This window comes from Fundulus heteroclitus, chromosome 17, assembly GCF_011125445.2.
Source record: "Fundulus heteroclitus isolate FHET01 chromosome 17, MU-UCD_Fhet_4.1, whole genome shotgun sequence".
In the NCBI taxonomy this organism is placed as follows: Eukaryota; Metazoa; Chordata; class Actinopteri; order Cyprinodontiformes; family Fundulidae; genus Fundulus; species Fundulus heteroclitus.
In genome coordinates, this window is record NC_046377.1 from 8,472,908 (window position 1) to 8,491,316 (window position 18,409).

The 18,409-nt window shown below is 41.5% G+C and overlaps 1 protein-coding gene across 1 annotated transcript; it reads right to left on the reverse strand.

Annotated features, from left to right (window-relative positions):
* Nucleotides 1-3,730: 3,730 nt before the first annotated feature.
* On the reverse strand, nucleotides 3,731-17,916 carry tmem168a (transmembrane protein 168a). Its single transcript, XM_021324691.2, has 6 exons — nucleotides 17,854-17,916; nucleotides 15,618-16,596; nucleotides 12,874-13,149; nucleotides 10,591-10,733; nucleotides 5,785-6,062; nucleotides 3,731-4,921 (listed from the first exon to the last, which is right to left on the reverse strand). Exons 2-6 carry the CDS (start codon nucleotides 16,452-16,454, stop codon nucleotides 4,371-4,373), a joined length of 2,085 nt encoding a protein of 694 aa, XP_021180366.2. The 5' UTR covers nucleotides 16,455-16,596; nucleotides 17,854-17,916; the 3' UTR covers nucleotides 3,731-4,370.
* Between the last annotated feature and the right edge of the window lie 493 nt (nucleotides 17,917-18,409).

Below are 18,409 nucleotides of genomic sequence, written 5' to 3' on the forward strand. Positions count from 1 at the left end.
TAGCCAAACACACGGGGATTTATCTAAAATCCGTGCCAACACAACAAAGACTGTCAACGTAAAAGACAGTTAACATCTTTATCACGTCACGATGCTGACCTTAAAGTCAGAAAGAGGAATATCTAACACCTGAGGCTGAAAGGTCTCCTTCATCCGACCCCATTCCTGCTGTAGCTCACAATTCTTGCCCAGACAAACTTCAGTTGAAGTATCATGCATGCTCTTTTTATCATCTATATCAAAGAGCCCCAAAAAAAGCCTTATCATTTACCACCGATGCTTTCAGACGTTGCCCAAAGAGTTTGATGATTAAGAGTGATTTCAAAACACATGACCCAAGCTATAGAGGGCAAAAAAGACTGATCCCTAAGAACCTCCAACCAAAGACCCCTAACGCCATTGGGCAACTCTAAAAGCTGGCCAAGCGAATTTGAAGCCCCCCCATATCTCTGCAGAGGGTGACATACCATCTCATAATATGAGACAATTTTAATTGTTTTATTGCAGACTGTGACTCAGAGAGGATAAAATGATAAACACACACACATGCATATATATATATATATATATATATATATATATATATATATATATATATATATATATATATATATATATATATATATATATATATATATATATATATATATATATATACACACACTGTAACGAAGACCCGGTTCGTTACTGTGAAGTAAAAAGATAGCTCTTACCTGAAACGCTTGAACATGCACATAGCACTTTGGATGCCACACTGCACTTTAAAGTTTTACTAATTTGCACACCCCCAGACTCCAGCCTGTAGAAATAAGAATGGTGAAGGTAATTTTGGTGATATCTTTTAGGTGTCAGTGTGTAGTGTATGTGGTATGTTTTAAAGGATTTTAGAGTGGTGTAATGTATTTTTTTTTCTAACCTTCTTCTTCTTGTGTCCAGGTGTCTGGCAAAAAGATTCCCCAGAGACCAGACACCTATTTAAAACCTTCCGGGCCAGACCAAGAACAAAGAAGGCAGGGTGGAGTGGTTTACTGGTTTTAGAATTGCTGGAGAATTATTTATTGTAATTGTGTTTAATTTAGGATTTTGTCTATTTAATTAGTGGGTTTATTTATACATAAATATTGGTGGGTTTTTATTGGAGGAATTTTACATTAGTTTTAAAGGAACTAATGTTTGTACACCCCTAGTTGTTTTTAAGTGGTTTTTACCTAGTTGGGCGTGGCCCCTTTAAAAAGCCATCTTGTTCATTCATTCATAAGTTGGATTGTTGGAGTTTCCTGAATGCCACCTGCTGCTACTAGGTAAAACACTAAACTGCTTAACCTCCATGCATATACTGAATGCACTTGCACTTTTTGGACTTTTTTTGAATGGAAAATAAAAGGACATGGAAACTGAGGACATTAAAACTGCTTGACCTCTCAATTTTTGTTCATTGGTACCAACCTTGTTTGTTCCACCGCTCGTGCCAACCTGACTGCACTGATCCACACGGTGGGATAGTGGCGACACACACACACACACACACAGACATATACATATATGTATATGTGTATATATGCACATATTCATATACCTTTGAAGCCCCCTCCCCCCATATCTCTGCATAGGGTGACATACCTTCTCATATGAGACAATTTTGATTGTTTTATTGCAGACTGTGACTCAGAGAGGATAAAATTATAAACACACACACACACCACACGCATATATATATATATATATATATATATATATATATATATATATATATATATATATATATATCCCTTTCTATATTATGTCATTTGAATTTTAACAATTCTGAATCGTATATTTATTTTGCAATCCTTCATCTGTTTATTGAATTATGGCACTTTTGGGCCCCCAAAGATCAACTGCAGGTTATCTTCCTGTCAAATGTGGTGTTTGGACAGACCGCGAAATTGTAACAAACCTATGGCTGCCAGAGACTGCAACCCTCACAGTCCCCTCAGAGCTGAAGGAGGACAACCAGGAAGTTTTTTTTACAGGAAGCAGCCAGATTGGGGGAGGGGGGGGGGGGGGGGGGGGGGGGATCAAAAAACTTTGGGGTGGGACACTGGTACTAAAAGCCATATGAGACTTTCAAGAGATCCATAAACAAAACAAAAAACATAGCATCTCATTGTACCTTGTCCTCTCATCTTTAATATTCCATAGTTATGAAAGGTTTTACGCCTAATTAAATCTACTGTACTGGGGTGACCATTGCTCCAACCCCCTCCCTGTGGTTGCACCGCTGCTGTGCAGCACATAGCGTGAAATCTGGACGATGTAACAGCCTCTAAACAGACTTGTAATGCGAGATAATGACTTTGACATTTCAGAGTCAGGCATACTGCCAGTCACAGCGAGCAGGACTTCTGGAAAACACTGCACAAGTAACGACAACAAAAAAAATCTTTCCTCTTAAAAATTCAGTATTCTGGCAGATGCAAAACATATATGCAAGATGCTAATTTTCCAAGCTCTGAGTAGGAATAGCATTTTGAGATAATAAGGAGCACAAGTGCTGACTCATTGGATTAAAATGTGATAAAAGTATTCAAGAAATGCAGTGGGGTGTGAGTTTTATCTTACAAACAAACTGGGTATCAAGTACCCTACAGAAACATGTATTATACCCAATTAAAGGCTTTTTTTTAAATCACATAACACCAAAAATCTATGTATTTAACTGGCTCTTCATTTGATAGACCAACACATAGTAGCACATCCCTGACCTTTAGCTTTTAATCGCAGCTTGCCGTCTGTAGCAAAGACACAAAATGAACAGCTGACTGCCAGCCAGAAAAAAAAGGGTTCAAAAACAAAATAGTTGCTTGTAGTTTGAGGCACTCTTCTACTTTGCTCTCCTTGCTATGCGAACGCCGCTTTGATCTTTTGAAGGTCTCCCCAACATTTGCCCTGGCGAGCAGCCCTTCAGGCATCCTGGGATGAAGGAGACGGACAGCGCCGCCCTGAATGAGTCCCGCCCAGCCAGCTGAGGTGAAAGCTTACTTGGCAAACTCCTTTTGAGATCATACTTAATGTTTCGCTACCTCTTGAAATAAGTGGATTTGTCCTTGATTTGAGCAGGTAAATAAGATTAGCTGCTGATGGAATGAGTATTTTGACCTCTAAAATAAGATAGATATACTGCACTTGAAATGATGGAGATGAGTTGTTCCTACTTTTAAGTGCAAAAGTCTTATTCTACTGGCAGACCATTTAAACCTGCCTGCTCAAATCGAGGACAAATATACTAATTTCAAGAAAATTTGACTTACTTAGTTCCCTTTTTGCAGTGTTTTCGCCTTGACCCTCTCCCAGCCCTGTGCCACTCAGAATCCCATTTGCAGGGAAATGTGGGCGATTCCACAGGAAAGATTCTGTGTTTGTATAAACTGTTAAATAATTAAGCGAAATCATTTTTCTTGACGTACAGGAACGCAGCAGATAGTCCAGGGAGAAAGTTGTGGAGAAGCTTAAAGCGGAGTCGGGTTATAAAACAATATCCTAAGCTTTGAACATCCAAGCAACGGCAGATCTACCAATACATGGACGCTATTCCCGTCAGGAAACATGGCGGTGGCAGCATCATGCTGTGGGAATGGGACAGGGAAGCTGGTCAGAGCTGATGGGAGGTTTGAACTCTTTTTTTCCCCCAATTCAACAGATTCGTTCTGAATGAATATTTCAGAAAAAAAAACAAAAAAAAAACACAGACTTTCTTTCACGAGTTTATTCTTCAACCTTTGTTCCAACAGTATAGAGATTTGCATACAAATAACGCTACCTGATCTCTTTGGAAACACCGTTGAACCCCCCAACCCCCCTTTAAGGCAGCATTACATGAAGGAATAATTAAAGTGAAGTCTGTTGTCCTGTGCACGAAAAAAAAAAAGCGTTGTGTTGTGTTCCTTGATTAACTGTTTTGCTTGGTAAGTTTCTATGTCTCAGCATGAACATGAAAACAAAAACAAAAACTCTTATGCCTGATTGGGGAAAATGAACAAAAGGATGTGCAAAACAGCGTATAATCACTTAGTGTACAGTATTGATTTACAAAGAGTGGATACATAAAAAAAAGGCATAAAGGCCAAATATCCCCCTTTAAAAAGGCAAGAAGTTATAAATAAATGGCACAATTTGAAACTTAAAAAAAAAAAAAGTCAACTACAAAACATATGTTTTTAATTCCTGTCTTCCTTCGGTCTGCCATCAATGACAATGGTTACAAATAACAATAAAGTTAATAAAAAAAATAACATAAAAACATATTTTCCAGATATAAAGAACTTTTGATGGACAACCATAAACCAGCCCTTCTCTATGGCGTAGAATCAAAACCAATAACCTTGTGTCCCCTATGACTGTACCAATTTGATGCCCTGCCCAGTGTCCAGCACAGCTGGAGGAAACCAGGCCAGTTTATACCTCCTGAAGCAGCGGAGAAACACGCTGCACAACCAGAACAGGTTCAGGCCGCAGCACCAGTTGGACAGGTGGATCAGCGGGTAGGTGGCCTTGGGGAAGTGGGTCTTCCAGTGCTTGGCTATGTCGCTCCCGGTGGGAAGGTGAAGCGCGTAGTCGCTCCAGCGCTTGGACACGCCGTACGTGGCCATCACAGTCCTGCCCTTTTCTGTCCACTGGTTGGCGCTGGCCGGGTTGCAGTTGAACTCCACCCACTCGGAGGTGAAGTCGCCGAGGAGCGGGACGTCGCCGGATTCCGGGTCAGGCCTGGAGGCTGGCAGCTTGGCTCCTTGCACCGCCATGTAGATGCCCTCCAGGCGCCGCACTTCTTTGACCCACGGCAGGGAGTTCTCCGTGTCCAGGACCACGATGAGGCGGGAGCCGTGGCCGCCGTTCTTCTCCCTCCACATCTCCAGCAGCTGGTTCAGGTGCAGACTCTCGCCTCCTTAGGAAAGACCAAGGGGATCGGGAGATGGGGGCGGCATGTGAATACGTACCACAAAGAAAAGGTCATGCACAACATTCCGCCGGACTGCAGATTTCTTCCATTTTTGCTTTCAGATCACGAAACAAATGTTACTATCAGACAAAGATATTGCAACATTTTCCTGCCGCTTCCTGTTTGGGGTACTTTGAGTTGGTCTGTCACATATATTTAGGGCTGGACGATATAGAAAATAAGCCTATCGATAAAATAGAACGCAAACTGATCGATATCGATAATTATCAGCAAATTGAAAACATAAGATTTTAAGTGCGGCCCTGCCCATCTTATGTTGTCCAATAGCGACCTGTTTTTAGACACAGAACACACAAACACTGAATTCAAACCCAACTCTTTATTCAAGCAAATTTCTCCCAAAACCGCAAGTTTTTAAAAAAAAAATAAAAATAAAAACATGTTCGCTGAGCTCTTTGAAGGGGGTGGAGCTTGGTTCCTGGGTCTGCGATTGTAATTGGTTGGGAAGGTGTAATAACTGTAGTATTAACCTACATGGCTAGAATGCAAAAGGAAGGAAAACTGTTATTCTGTTGAACTTTTTATTGATACTTTTTTCCTATCATTGATATACGTCTATTGATTGATATATATTATTGAATTATCGTCCAGCCCTACATATATTCCCAATAAAACATGCAAATGTGATGCCCCAACATGACAGAATATGACAAAGTTCAAGGACAAACGGGTTTATACGACAAAATATAATAAAATGTAGAACGTTTTGTATATAATGCTAAAATAAATGTATGAAATGATAATTGTAGGTACACAGGCAAATAAAAGAACAACAACGAGGCACTAACCTGCCAGGGCCCAGGCCCCGGAGCCTTTCTGCGAGTGTCCGCTGTAGAAAATCAAATACGTGTCGTGGCGCGGACCGTCCGCCGTCCGAAGCTCCAGAAAGCTCTGCAGCTTGTTCTGCACGGCCTCCAGGGTAACGCCGCTGGTGGAGTAGTCGCAGCCGAACGTCTGGACCATGTGGTGCGAGAAGAGGCGCTGCACGGCGTTGAGCATGGCCGTGGAGCGCAGGTTCAACTCCTGCACGTGCTCGGGCGGCAGGAGCGTGGGCTGGCCGCCGGCACTGGGGGTGGAACAGACAGGTGCGAGAATTGGGAAGTCAAACAAATGGCACCGGCAGCGGAGAGGCGAACGACTTGTGTGAGAGAAAGAGAGAGAGAGAGAGGATGATAGAGTGACACACGCAAGGGCGGAGGGACCGGCTTCACTGCCAATGAGAAATGTTGCAGATAGGAGAGGATGGAAAACCAGGGCAAAATTAGGTCAAGACAAAAAAAAAAAAACAAAAAAAAAAAAAACAAGGCGGGCAAAAACCCAGCACAAAGAGTGTGTGGATGCATGCGGCACACGGCTTTCCTGGACAGCAACAACATGACAAGGGACACACACACACATACGACAAGTCAAGGCTATCAGCCATTCAGGGCAGCCATATATTTTCATTTTTATCTCTGGGTCCTGATGTTATTTATGGCCAAGTGGATGGCAAAGTCATACATCACACTTAGAGATCTCTCCATACAGGAGCCATGGTAATAAACCCGTGTTCCCCCCCGCCATCACCTCCCGAACCCACCCTGGCAAGGACTATACAATGTTTAAAACGAAAAAGTCCTGCTTTCAAATCTGCCAAATTTTCATTGAACTCCCCCCCCCCCCGCGTTTTGTCAGAATAAAACCACAACCCTATTTCTTTGGTGTTGTCCAATCTACCTACTATTCAGTGCTCTCAACTCTCACGCATTGACCGTGTGACACACGCATTTCACTAACTTCACACGCTCACACGCAACACATGGCATTTCACACGCAAACATGGCATTTCTCACACATAAAAATCACAAAGCCCATCTGGGCTGCGGACGACAAAACTCCGCCTTCTGAGCTGTTTCGGCTTCTTTCACAGCTTGTGGCCATCAGTAATTCCTGCTGCAGTTCTTTTTAACAGAGCAGCAGGAAGAGTGATCAGAGTTATGAATAATTTTAGTCTTAACCAGTGGTGAAAGTAAGCCGGTGTTATGCCCTAAAGTGCATGCCTGCCGAGATATGCATCCCCTGTCACGGGAGCGCGCCTCGCTCTGTACAAATGAATATCGACGGAAAACGAATTAAAATACGACCAACGCAGCGACTTGTTCTTATATTAATTATATAAAAACGTTTAAAAAACTGTGTGTATTTGGCAGATTCGTTTACAAAAGTACGGGTGTTATGAACAACATTAAATCCAAAGTTTTTAATCCGAGGTATGGCTGATTTATTTGTTGTGGTCTCTTGTCATTCACACACAACAATAAACCGTGAGAACCGACGTGAGTTTTGAAACTGAAAAGCTTTTTCTTAAGCGGAAGATTAAATGTGCAGACACAGCGTTCATAGACAAGTGTGATGCATTTGTGAGCGTCAGAAAGCTATGGTGCATTCAGGAGCATGGGACATTTCAAACTTACAAGGAAAGAGGCATAAAACGGAATAGAACTTAACTCATACAATAATCTATTTATCCAGAAACAGTGTGGGCTTTCTTACAATACTGAATGCTCTATAATTGTATTTCTGTTATGTTTTGATTCTGCACATCTGCTAGCTTTTTATTCTGAAACATCTATAATATTACAGCAGCAAATTATCAAAGTTTTTCAAAAGCCTGTTTAAAAGCTCCAAATGGGGCTTTAGATCATAGAGCGACAATTGCGCTGTCATTGTTTTACAGGGCAGAATTTGCATTTGCTGACCCTTGTCCTTTAATTACAGATGGATATACAGGAATACAGTCATACAAGTGTCAACTCCTCTGAGATAGCAGGGGATGCGTTTTTTGGCTATGGGGCTGCCAAAAAACGCATCCCCCTATGTTTTTAATCTAAACATTGTCCCACACACCTGAAATTCACACTAGTAGTTCAGAACACATGTGTAAACACGTAGAAAATGTTACATCAACTACAAGTGTATATTTCTATGAAACAGCAGGGGATTTTTTGGCAACGGGCTGGTTATAAACTGTAACAGTCTAGAAGTGCATTGAGCTGAAAGGAGGGAGACATCAGCAGCTGGATCGTGCATAAAGACACAGCGGGAACCTCTGTGTGCTTTAGTGTTGCTGCTGAGGGGAAAATGTTGACCATAAAGACTTGATGAAACTCAGCCTGATTCACCAATCAGGTTATAGATTTACAATGATAAACAAACCCATAGATGAATATGTAACAGTGTAATAATTCGGTCAATAACCTAAAACTACTTAATTTTATTCAGTATTATTTGAACAATTGTGTGTTTTTTATGTTTTAATCCATTAACTGAACAATAAGGTATTAATACGTCTCTTTCTCTTTTTAACAAAAGTAATACATGTCTACTTCAATGTCTGGTGGGATAAAAATGAGATGGAGTTGAGACTCCACCGGCTCTTCCAGGGTCCAGTTAGCCCCGCCCCAAACAAGCCACACCCCCAAAATTAGCATAATCTCACTCTTAACTTTTGATAAAAGTTGAGAGGTCTGCTAATATTGTTTCATTAAAAGAACATCAGAGAACGGCTCAGAAGGCTTTTGTTGGTGGAAACTATGTTTTCAACCTTCTCCCGACCGGATTTGGCAAGTTTTGTTTTCCGGGGCGCGTCCGCGTCCGCTGCAGACACGGACGCGCCCCGGAGCTGTTGGCGGTTAGCGCGAATCATATTAGGAGGCCTTTAGTCCTCAACGCGGTCAGCCCGGGGTCGCCTCCGACCCGCGGCGCTTTGCCGCCTGTCAGCTCACTGTCAATAAAACGCGTGCCACTTTTTTTTTTCCTGCGTCGCTCTCATCAGCGTCACGGGTTAGCTTCGGTGTGAGTGGTTGAAATAGCACGTCGATAAAGATGACAGACAAGTGGCTTATCCAATCATATGCAAGAATTTTTGATAAGGCCCAGCCTTCAATAAAGGCAATTCCTATGGAGATGTCCCAGATGTATGTGAGTGGAGCTAGGTGGCGCGACATGCGTCTGGCTTGAGTCAGGTTAGGAAAGCCGAGCAGATGAGATCAAAATGAAACTTTGGTTGGTCCCCAGCGCAGCACGATGGCTGTGGTGACACACGGGGACGGCAGCATCAGGCCGTGGAGATACTTTGCATGGGCCAGTGGGGACTACATAAAGTGGGTCTAGCACATGCGATTCTGTGAAGACCTGTTGAATTTGTGATACTAAGATGACAAAATGTGGAAAAAAAAAAAAAAAAGACACTGATGTGGATTGTAAGGCGCTTCACGTAAAGCAGGTTGTAAACATATACTAACACTAGATCTAAGGGCGACATGTTGCAACCTGTGCATGATGTACAGAGCTCACTAACCCCCCCCCCCCCAAAAAAAATAAAAAAAGATTCCTTTTAATCATTTCAAATCCTATTGGGCCTTTGGGGGCCAAAGCTAGCACTTTCAGATTCAGATCGCATCTTCCCCTGTGACACCGGCTCTTTCATCTTAAAAAATGAGAAGAAAAAAAAAAATCCAGTCTTTTCTCCAGAGCTCTCTCTTAAAGCTTTAATTTCTCTCCTCTTAAAGCAAGTCCTCCCCTCTCTCGTCTGTCCCTTGCCTTCACCGCCTTCCCCCGCTGCTTAAAACCCTAGATCTCTCTTCCGTTTGCTTTACCGAACTGGTGTCCCCCTTCCTTACCCCTCTCTCTCTACAGAGCCTCCAGAAACAGCCGAATATCTGAACTTCTGTTGGAGCATGGACTCAGCCACGTACGCCTTTTATTGACTGACTGGTCAATTTAAAAAAAATAAAATAACAGCGTTTTGACTCAAAGTCTGCTGCAGCCGAACACCTTGGCATGCCGCTGTAGTAAAACCGGAGCGATCCCTGAAGGGCTGGAACATTAAGCGCGTGTTTCTGTAGCATCATATGCTTTATTTATCCAGAGAGAGAGAGATTAATAATATTTACCACCCAACGGAAAGGTGAAAAGCATTTTTTTTTTTTAAATATCGCTGTAGCGTAATCTCATGCTGAAAGCTTTAGTAAAATCCAACTTTTATTTTGCCTATTTTTATTTTGGAGGGAAGTTGCTGATGCTGTACACTCTAACGAGCCTCCTAGAGCCTTTGGAAGAGAAACAGTGGACAGGATGTGCTTTCTCACTTATTCATCCCATTTCACACAAAACCCACCTAGAGGGAAGGAAGATTGTGGGAAAAAATGCCTCCATTTCCTACATAGGTGAAAATTAAAGAGGACCCACGACTCCTAATATTTGTTATACCCATTACGTTGTGCAAAACATCTTCAATGTTTCTTTTTCTCCACTACGTAAATGGAGTCAAAAGTTTTCAGTGGGCATAAGCATGAGGCTTTTCCCGCGTTTTCATCTGGCTGCCATTACTCATAAAAGCCACCCCATTTGATTTCAATTACATTTTTCAATTCAATTTGATTTATATAGCGCCATTTCAGAATACACATCATCTCAAGACACTTCACAAAGTCATATTCAATTAAATCGAGTTCAAAAGTTCATTTAAAAAAAAATAAAAAATCCAATCAACAATTAAAAGGGAAAAACAGAATTGACAGTCAATGTGGAAATAGTGCCTTAAATTCCAGTACCTGTAGTAAATAGTGGGCATCACCAGCGCGTAGCCAGCACAGGTTCCTCCCAGGCAGCCGCCCAGCTCGTGGAACAGGCCGTGTGCCAGAGACTCCAGGGGCAGCACCACCAGCAGAGCGCTGAGAAACAGGCCGTTGGAGGGCTGCGGAAAATTCAAAAAAACACGCCGTCACTTTTGCTTAGCACACGCAGCTCGCGTCCAGATAATCAGACTCACTTAACCGGCGCCGACACGTAATGAGACAGAAACACGGGCCGGGACTGACAGCGCTATTATCGAGGGGCGAAACATGACGGGCCGACTCAGTGGAGGCAATGCCGGGTTCCACTGAAGACAAATAAATAAACCAGAAGCAGGTTTATCGCTGAATTTGTCTGTGCATTTTAAGATGCCTCGCAGATGCATTTTTGACCTATATTTAAGGTAAGATATCAGCATGAATTTAATTAAAACAAGGCGGCATATTAAGTTTCTGACAGATGTGCAAAAACACCAAACCTATCATAGCCGGTAATTCTGTCACCATTCAAGGTTACTGTCCAACGGAAAGCTAAAAAAACAAAAAAACAAAAAAAAAAAAAACTGAGCAAAGCAACAATTTCCGTTATATTTAAAGCTTAATGTAAGATTGAGAGATTGTGCAGTTTATGCTCCATTAGATGTACGAGGTGAACACTAAAGAGTGACTGTGTGTTTACCTATTACAGTACATTATAATGTCAATAACACCACTTTGAAATTCTTTCTAATAGGATAGTGCAGAAACCTATAACTACATTACGATGAAGATCTTTAATAGGTAGATAGTTACATTTACAGGCCACTTTAATAGGTACACCTTCCTATTACCAAGTGATATACACTTAAAGGTTTGGAGTGGCCTAGTCAAAGTATGGATTTTTTTTTTTTTTTTTTTTTTTTTGCCAGTTGTTTCCATCAAAGGCGGGGCATTCATTTTTCAGCTTTAGAGGAAATTACTTTTGCAAACAGACCTGAGATGCTTCAGAGGAGAAATAGAACAGAAATATCACTTATTGTCCCACAGGTGGGGAAATAGCAGCAATGGACCAGCAGCAGGGGGAGATCCAAGTGGAAGCATGCAGAGACACACAAAGGCAAAACATATATGTATAACAAGCAAAAAATAAGAACGAGAGACTGTGCAGCGGGAGCAAATTTACAACATAATGAAATGGTAAATGGCTTGTACTTGTACAGCGCTTTAACTAGTCCGACGACCCCAAAGCGCTTCACACTACAGTCATTCATCCGTTCACACCCTGACGGTGGGGAGCTATGTTAGTAGCCACAGCTGCCCTGGGTCAGACTGACATGTGTGAAACATTTGTTTGAGTGAAGTTTTTTTTTTTAGCTTTTCCAAATGGGTTCAGCTTATGGAATTTACTCGCGCCATATTTGTCAGATATTATCTGTTGAATGATCTACAACATTCGAATCAGACTCAAGAAAGCAAAAGCAGAAGACATCTGTAAGGGGGAGAGGGGGTGTTCAGAAGCACAGTCCACTATTGGCTCCGACAGGCTAAGAAACGATTGGCTGAGTCTGCAGAAAGCAGTGGCAGGGATCCTCATGAGTAGCACTGAATCAAACAGTAAAGGCTTAACCAAGAAGGACCCGTTTATAAAATATTAAAAAATAATAATTCTGCTATTTAACAAATCGGCACTCTCAAATACATTTTACACACATACCATGGCAAAAAAAAAAAGGAAGACCTGCTCGGCCTGTGTTGATCAAACTGTAACCAGTAGTATCTTGAGGTTAATTTTTCTATCTGGAACAATATAAAGCAACTAGATGGATTTACCTGTTCGACTAAATAGCTTATTTGCTGCATTTCAAGAGCCATTGCTATTAAATAGCTGTAAAATTAAAGCTCTTGCCATTGGCTTCTCAGGCGAGTTTGCATTTGGTATCAATGAAAAATATGCAAGTCCTAAATTACAACTCACGCCCACGAGACTCTTCCCAGCGTAAACGCCTAATAAGGCTAAATACGTTATTGCTGCTCTTTATGCAAGTAGATGGGGATTTTTTTTTTTAAGAGCTAATTAAATTTGCTTCACATAAGAGCATCAAGGGGGCTCAGTTTGGGGAGCGATATGAAATCAAACCTGTAAAGGGGGATGATTTAGACGAGAACTCTCGAGACGATCCTTTTCCAGAAGCATCTTCACACCCAGAGCGCGGAGAAACGCAAAACCAATTCCCTGGGAGCAGCACAAACGATATAACGTCTTTTTTTAAAGCCGCGTCCTACCTGCCAGGACACGGCCCCCAGCACGACGGTCGACAGCAGGCTGAAGAAGACCAGGCGTTCGGAAATGAGGCAGAAGTGTCGGATGCCCCGGGAGGCCATGACCTGCTCCAGACTACGTTTACTTGACGGATGCGCCCGCCAGGCTTTCTGGCAGTCGGTCAGCTTGCTGTGGAAGCCCCAAATTGTCACCAGCAAAATGATGTGGCAGACGACCCAGAAGAGGCCGAACAGGCAGAAGCCGGGGATCACCAGATACCACAGCTCCAAGTCGCCGAGCTGTCCAAGATGAGATAAAAATATAGATTCATGAGATACAGGGCAATGCCGAAGCGTTCCCACATCTTGCTGCGTTGGAACCACAAACTGCGACGTGTTTTAGTCGTATTTTGCATAGACATCATATACGTAGACGCCCCATTGTACGCTGCCGGCCGCTGGGCCGACGTGCCTACAGGGCGGCCATCTTGGGTCAGACCACAGTTCAGACACTTGCTGTCAAAATGAATAGGAGGCTGCTCAGATCTCATTTTAATCATATGTTCACAATGATCGTGACCTTTCAGACAGATTACACATATTTATTCAGAACCAAAACTATTTAAACTGAAGTCAAACTGGATGAAAAATGTACACGCACTTACATATTTTGCAGTTACATACTAATCTAATATACACACAAATTACACACACATAAATCTCTCTCTCTTTCTTCTAATATATATATATATATATATATATATACTGTATATATATATATATATATATATATATTATATATACTGTATATATATATATATATATATATATATATATATATATATATACACACACTGTATATATATATATATACATAATGTATATATATATATATATATATATATACACACTGTATATATATATATATATATATACTGTATATATATTTCTCATCTCCTGTATATATATCTATATATCATATATATATATATATATATACACAGACACTGATCTACAGACAACAGCTCTGATCTATATAGGAGCAAAACTATATACAGACAATTGAGAGCAAAGGTGCCCATAACAGCATTTAAAATTATATAATACAAACTGCTATCTGGGGGGAAACAATCAACAAAAAACCTAATAACGCAGCTTAGAATCAAATACATTACAAAATCATAATATTTTAACCCCCCCGCACCCCCCTAGAATCATGTTTATCCAGTAATTTAGGACCATTTTGTTTGTTTTTGGTGTTTAATGTACTATTCTCTACTTCCATCCCTGCTACCCATTAGCACATATCATGTTTATGCTGTAACTGTAAAGCATGAGGGTTATCTATCATTAAAATCTTCCTTATAGAAGGTAATTCCCCAGGATCTGGTTCCTTTTGTCCTTTTATTTGCGCACCCATAAGCGGAGTAAAAGTCGGGCTTCCTGGACTGCGCAGTCTTCCTGGGACGGAGCTCTGGAAGTTTGCTTACTTTCAATACAAAATCTAAATTATTTATTAAGTTAGACAATATTTTAATTCAATCAATTGGTCCCATGTAGCACCTAAAGGGGTGACGTTTTCAGTCAGCTGATTTATCTGGAAATCGGGTGAGAATTCACCGGATTCAGAGTGTCTGAAAACAGAAAGTACATTTTCCTGAATTGACGCATATTCTGTCTGACTGCAGCTTGGTCTGACCTAAGATGGCCGCTCTGTCGGCACGCCTCTCAACCGAGGACGCGGCGTCTACGTATTCATGTCTGTGGTATTTTGTGCGCCAGACCAACACAAAGTAGGCCGCAACCCTGAAGCGGGAAAGCTAACGGTACATGGTTTTTAAATGTCTTACAAATAAAAAAAAATCGAAAAGGTTTGACCTGCGTGTCATGCACCTGGCTTTCCTGTGCAGATCCTTTATAAAAGAACTTTTTACTGCGATTACAGGCACAACCTTTAGTAAACCTTCAGTAAATTCTTCTTTGGAAAATAGCAACTAGGGGTACCGGAGCGACCTGGGCTGAAAGCTAATGTAAAACGGAATTATTTAGACTTATTTGTCAAAAATGTAAAAAACCCAAAAAAACCCCAAAAAAAACAATGGAGATCACCTGCTATTACCATCTAATGTAGAACAGATTACTAGATCAATGTGTGCTTCTGTGCTTGTTTGTCTGTCTTGTTGTGTCTCTGCTCTGTCTTCTGTAACCCCAGTCGGTCGAGGCAGATGACCGTTCATACTGAGCCCGGTTCTGCCGGAGGTTTTCCTTCCCGTTAATGGGGAGTTTTTCTTCCCACTGTCGCTTCATGCTTGCTCAGTATGAGGGATTGCAGCAAAGCCATGTACAATGCAGACGACTCTCCCTGTGGCTCTACGGTTCCCCAGGAGTGAATGCTGCTTGTCGGGACTTTGATGCAATCAACTGGTTTCCTTATATAGGACATTTTTGACCAATCTGTATAATCTGACCCAATCTGTATAATATGATTGAACTTGATTTTGTAAAGTGCCTTGAGATGACATGTTTCATGATTTGGCGCTATATAAATAAAATTTAATTGAATTGAATTGAAAAAAAAAAAAACTGTCATAGTCCTGCTTTAACATTTATGACACACACAAAATAATCCAATTACACTGCAGTTTGTGGCTGTAACGAGACAAACACGTGGAAAACGTTCAAGAGTGTCAAATAAAGCTACAGAAAGTGCTGCAGGTTGACAGTTATTTTGCTTTGAATGAGTCATATTTTAAGATTGATCTGTGTACCTTCAAGGCAGCGAAGATAAAGAAGGCCAGCTCCATCAGACCCAGAGGAAACAGGGACAGTCTCCTCCACACCTTCCCTAGTGAGAGCACAGGCATCCAGCGCTCGCTGGGCCCAAGCCCGCTAAAGTACACGTCCAACACCGGATCACAGAGCTGCCTGCCCAGGTAGCAGCCTAAGGCAAAAGGGTTGGCTGGGATGCCTAAGGCCTGAAAGAACGCGAGAGAAGTGACCAGCGCAAAACAGATCAAGTTGGGCAAAGCGAGGAGGGACTTCATCCTCAAGTCCACGATGAGCGCTCCCAAGGCCACTACCAAGCAGACGATGGCCGCCGACTTGTGAAGGAGCATGGCCGTGCTGGCGATTCCAAATCCCAGCAGCTCGAGCCACTCGGCCGACGTCAGCAGCGCGGGTTTGTGACGGACCGAGCGGCGGACGCGCTCGGTTACGGCCCAGGCCGCCTTCATCGCCACGCTGGCGACGAGGAGATAGTTGGCGACGAGCTCCGTCACGTTCGAGTCCAAGACGGGGCTGTTGAGGAAGCAGAGGAGTCCGAGCAGAAAGCCGGACCACAGGTGGAAGAGGCTGAGGCTGGCCTTCTCCATGGCAAAGTAGTAATGGAGGATGCTGGCGATTCCCAGGACGAAGAGGCCGAGGATGAAGATGACCAGGATCATGGGTTCGTCCGTCACCTCCCAGCGGACGTACATGCCGACGCATACGGCCACGAGGAGGCTGACGCTGGACAGGTAACCCAGGCAGCACATGGACGTCAACACGTCCACGTCCTTTGGTGCTGCCTTGGCAGTCAGCTCCTCTTCCTCCTCCTCCCGATCCATGGTTGGCTTAATGTCAGCTTATCCAAATACAGCTGAGATCACGGATGTTCAGTTTCCCGCTTTCATTACTAGAGAGGTTTTGACTGGAGGACTGCGCCTCAGGTTGTCCTTCTACAAAAAGAAAAAAAAAAAAAATCAACCCCTGTAAAAAGAAAAAGAAAGTAAAATATTACTAAAATGAACAGAAAAAAACCAATATAGCAGATTGCAGTGTCAAGAATGTTCTATGAAGACATAAATTAAACAATTCCTGATTATAATCTGTTAAATCCCCCTCAAATTCCTGTTGTGACAGGAAGATGAGCAATTTTTTTTTAAATAAACCAAATACAGTACAGATTTTTAGATCCCCATCTCATTTAGATTTATTTAGTCTTCATAAGGTCCAGATTCTCTCCCAAACTGGAAATTAAGTTGCAGCTCAAATTCGGGATTTGAACTATAAGATTAAATGAAAAGAGAATGCATGCAGAAAGTGTTTCTACTCCGGTGAAGAACATTTTCAGTCACTGCTTTTAAACGCTTAAACTACATCCTACCATAACAAAAGAAAAGGACTTGTCAAAAACTTGACATTTATTTTGGCTCCATCTCATAAAAAGTCCAAACAATCCTTGCCAATATCTAAAAAATAAATAAACAATAGTAACATATAGCCTTTTTTGGTAATTTCAGGTTGCAGTTTTTCACAGGTATTATTGCAAACTGATAAATTACCCCAGCAATCATTTTGATTTGTTCTTTCCGATTAGATTGTTTGACTGATACCGACTCTGCATATCAACAGTATGGCTTTGAATACATTAATCATGCATTTACTCTCAGATATACCAGTTAGTATCTCTGAAGTGCCAGTGATCGGCTTGCATACAAAACAAACCGGATAAGCAGCAACAAAACACAATCAGATTATTTCAGAACCTTCAGATGAATGCTGCCTAGTAATATACATGCGCCTTATGCATCTCCACATAATCTAGATCCGGAATAAACGTGGCTATGGACAGTTTAATGCCCAAATTAGACAGTTGTCATCTTATTAACATCATTTCAGATCTAAATCCCACTAACAGCTAAGAACATCGACTTCAAACACGCTACAAAACTATTTGAAGGTCACAAACTAAGAACAGCTGCATGTAGGCAAATGTGTAGGTGTTATTTGGTCAGCGCTGTGAGCAAACTGAGGCTCAAGTTTGTGGCGATGTGGCACTCACTGAAGCTGAAAAGTTTGCTAAATACGTTAGCTCTCTCTCTGCTAACACCACGTCTAACTTTATTTTTTTACAAATCTTTAACTTCCGAAAACGACCGACTGTTGCTTAAACAGCTGTAGAAACTTCAAAATTGGCAAACAAACGCGTTAACAATTTTTTAAAACGTGAAAAGAGTGGCTTACATGCTGAGTGTTTAGCTGTCAGTTGCAGCGTTTCCGGGATTCCTGACTACGGGATCCTGCTAGGGTAAAAAGGTTTACGTTTCGCTTTTTGTAATGATTTAAAAACAGTTATTGAGTTTATTTCTTTTGCAAAATTTAAGCACATAAACATAAAGAAAAATACATAGCTGCAATAAAAGCATAATAATAATAATAATAATAATAATAATAATAATAATAATAATAATAATAATAATAATAATAATAATAATAATAACAACATTATGGCATTGATAATATTAGGAGAAAGAGTAAAAAGGAATGGAAAGAGCTTTGTATAACAGCTTTATGCAAAAAAAAGGAATAACATTTTTTTCCAAACAAAATGCAAATGAATCCTGAATCCACGTAGCTATGTGTGCACTTTCTCCTTAGATATGTGTGGGAGAGACAGAAACAGAGGATAAGAGTAAGTATAAGAGCTTACTGCTTTGATTGAAGATTGACAAAAGGCGCAATTGGGACACACAATCTTAGTTCACACACACACACACACACACACACACACACACACACA

What these genes read in the sequence shown, in the direction of transcription:
- tmem168a (XM_021324691.2), bottom strand. Translation starts at nt 16,454, where the DNA reads ATGGATCGGGAGGAGGAGGAAGAGGAGCTGACTGCCAAGGCAGCACCA. An exon ending in TTATCTTCGCTGCCTTGAAG is followed by an intron (nt 13,150 to 15,617) that starts GTACACAGATCA and finishes CATCTTGGACAG; the next exon opens with CTCGGCGACTTGGAGCTGTG. An exon ending in CGGGGCCTGGGCCCTGGCAG is followed by an intron (nt 4,922 to 5,784) that starts GTTAGTGCCTCG and finishes GTCTTTCCTAAG; the next exon opens with GAGGCGAGAGTCTGCACCTG.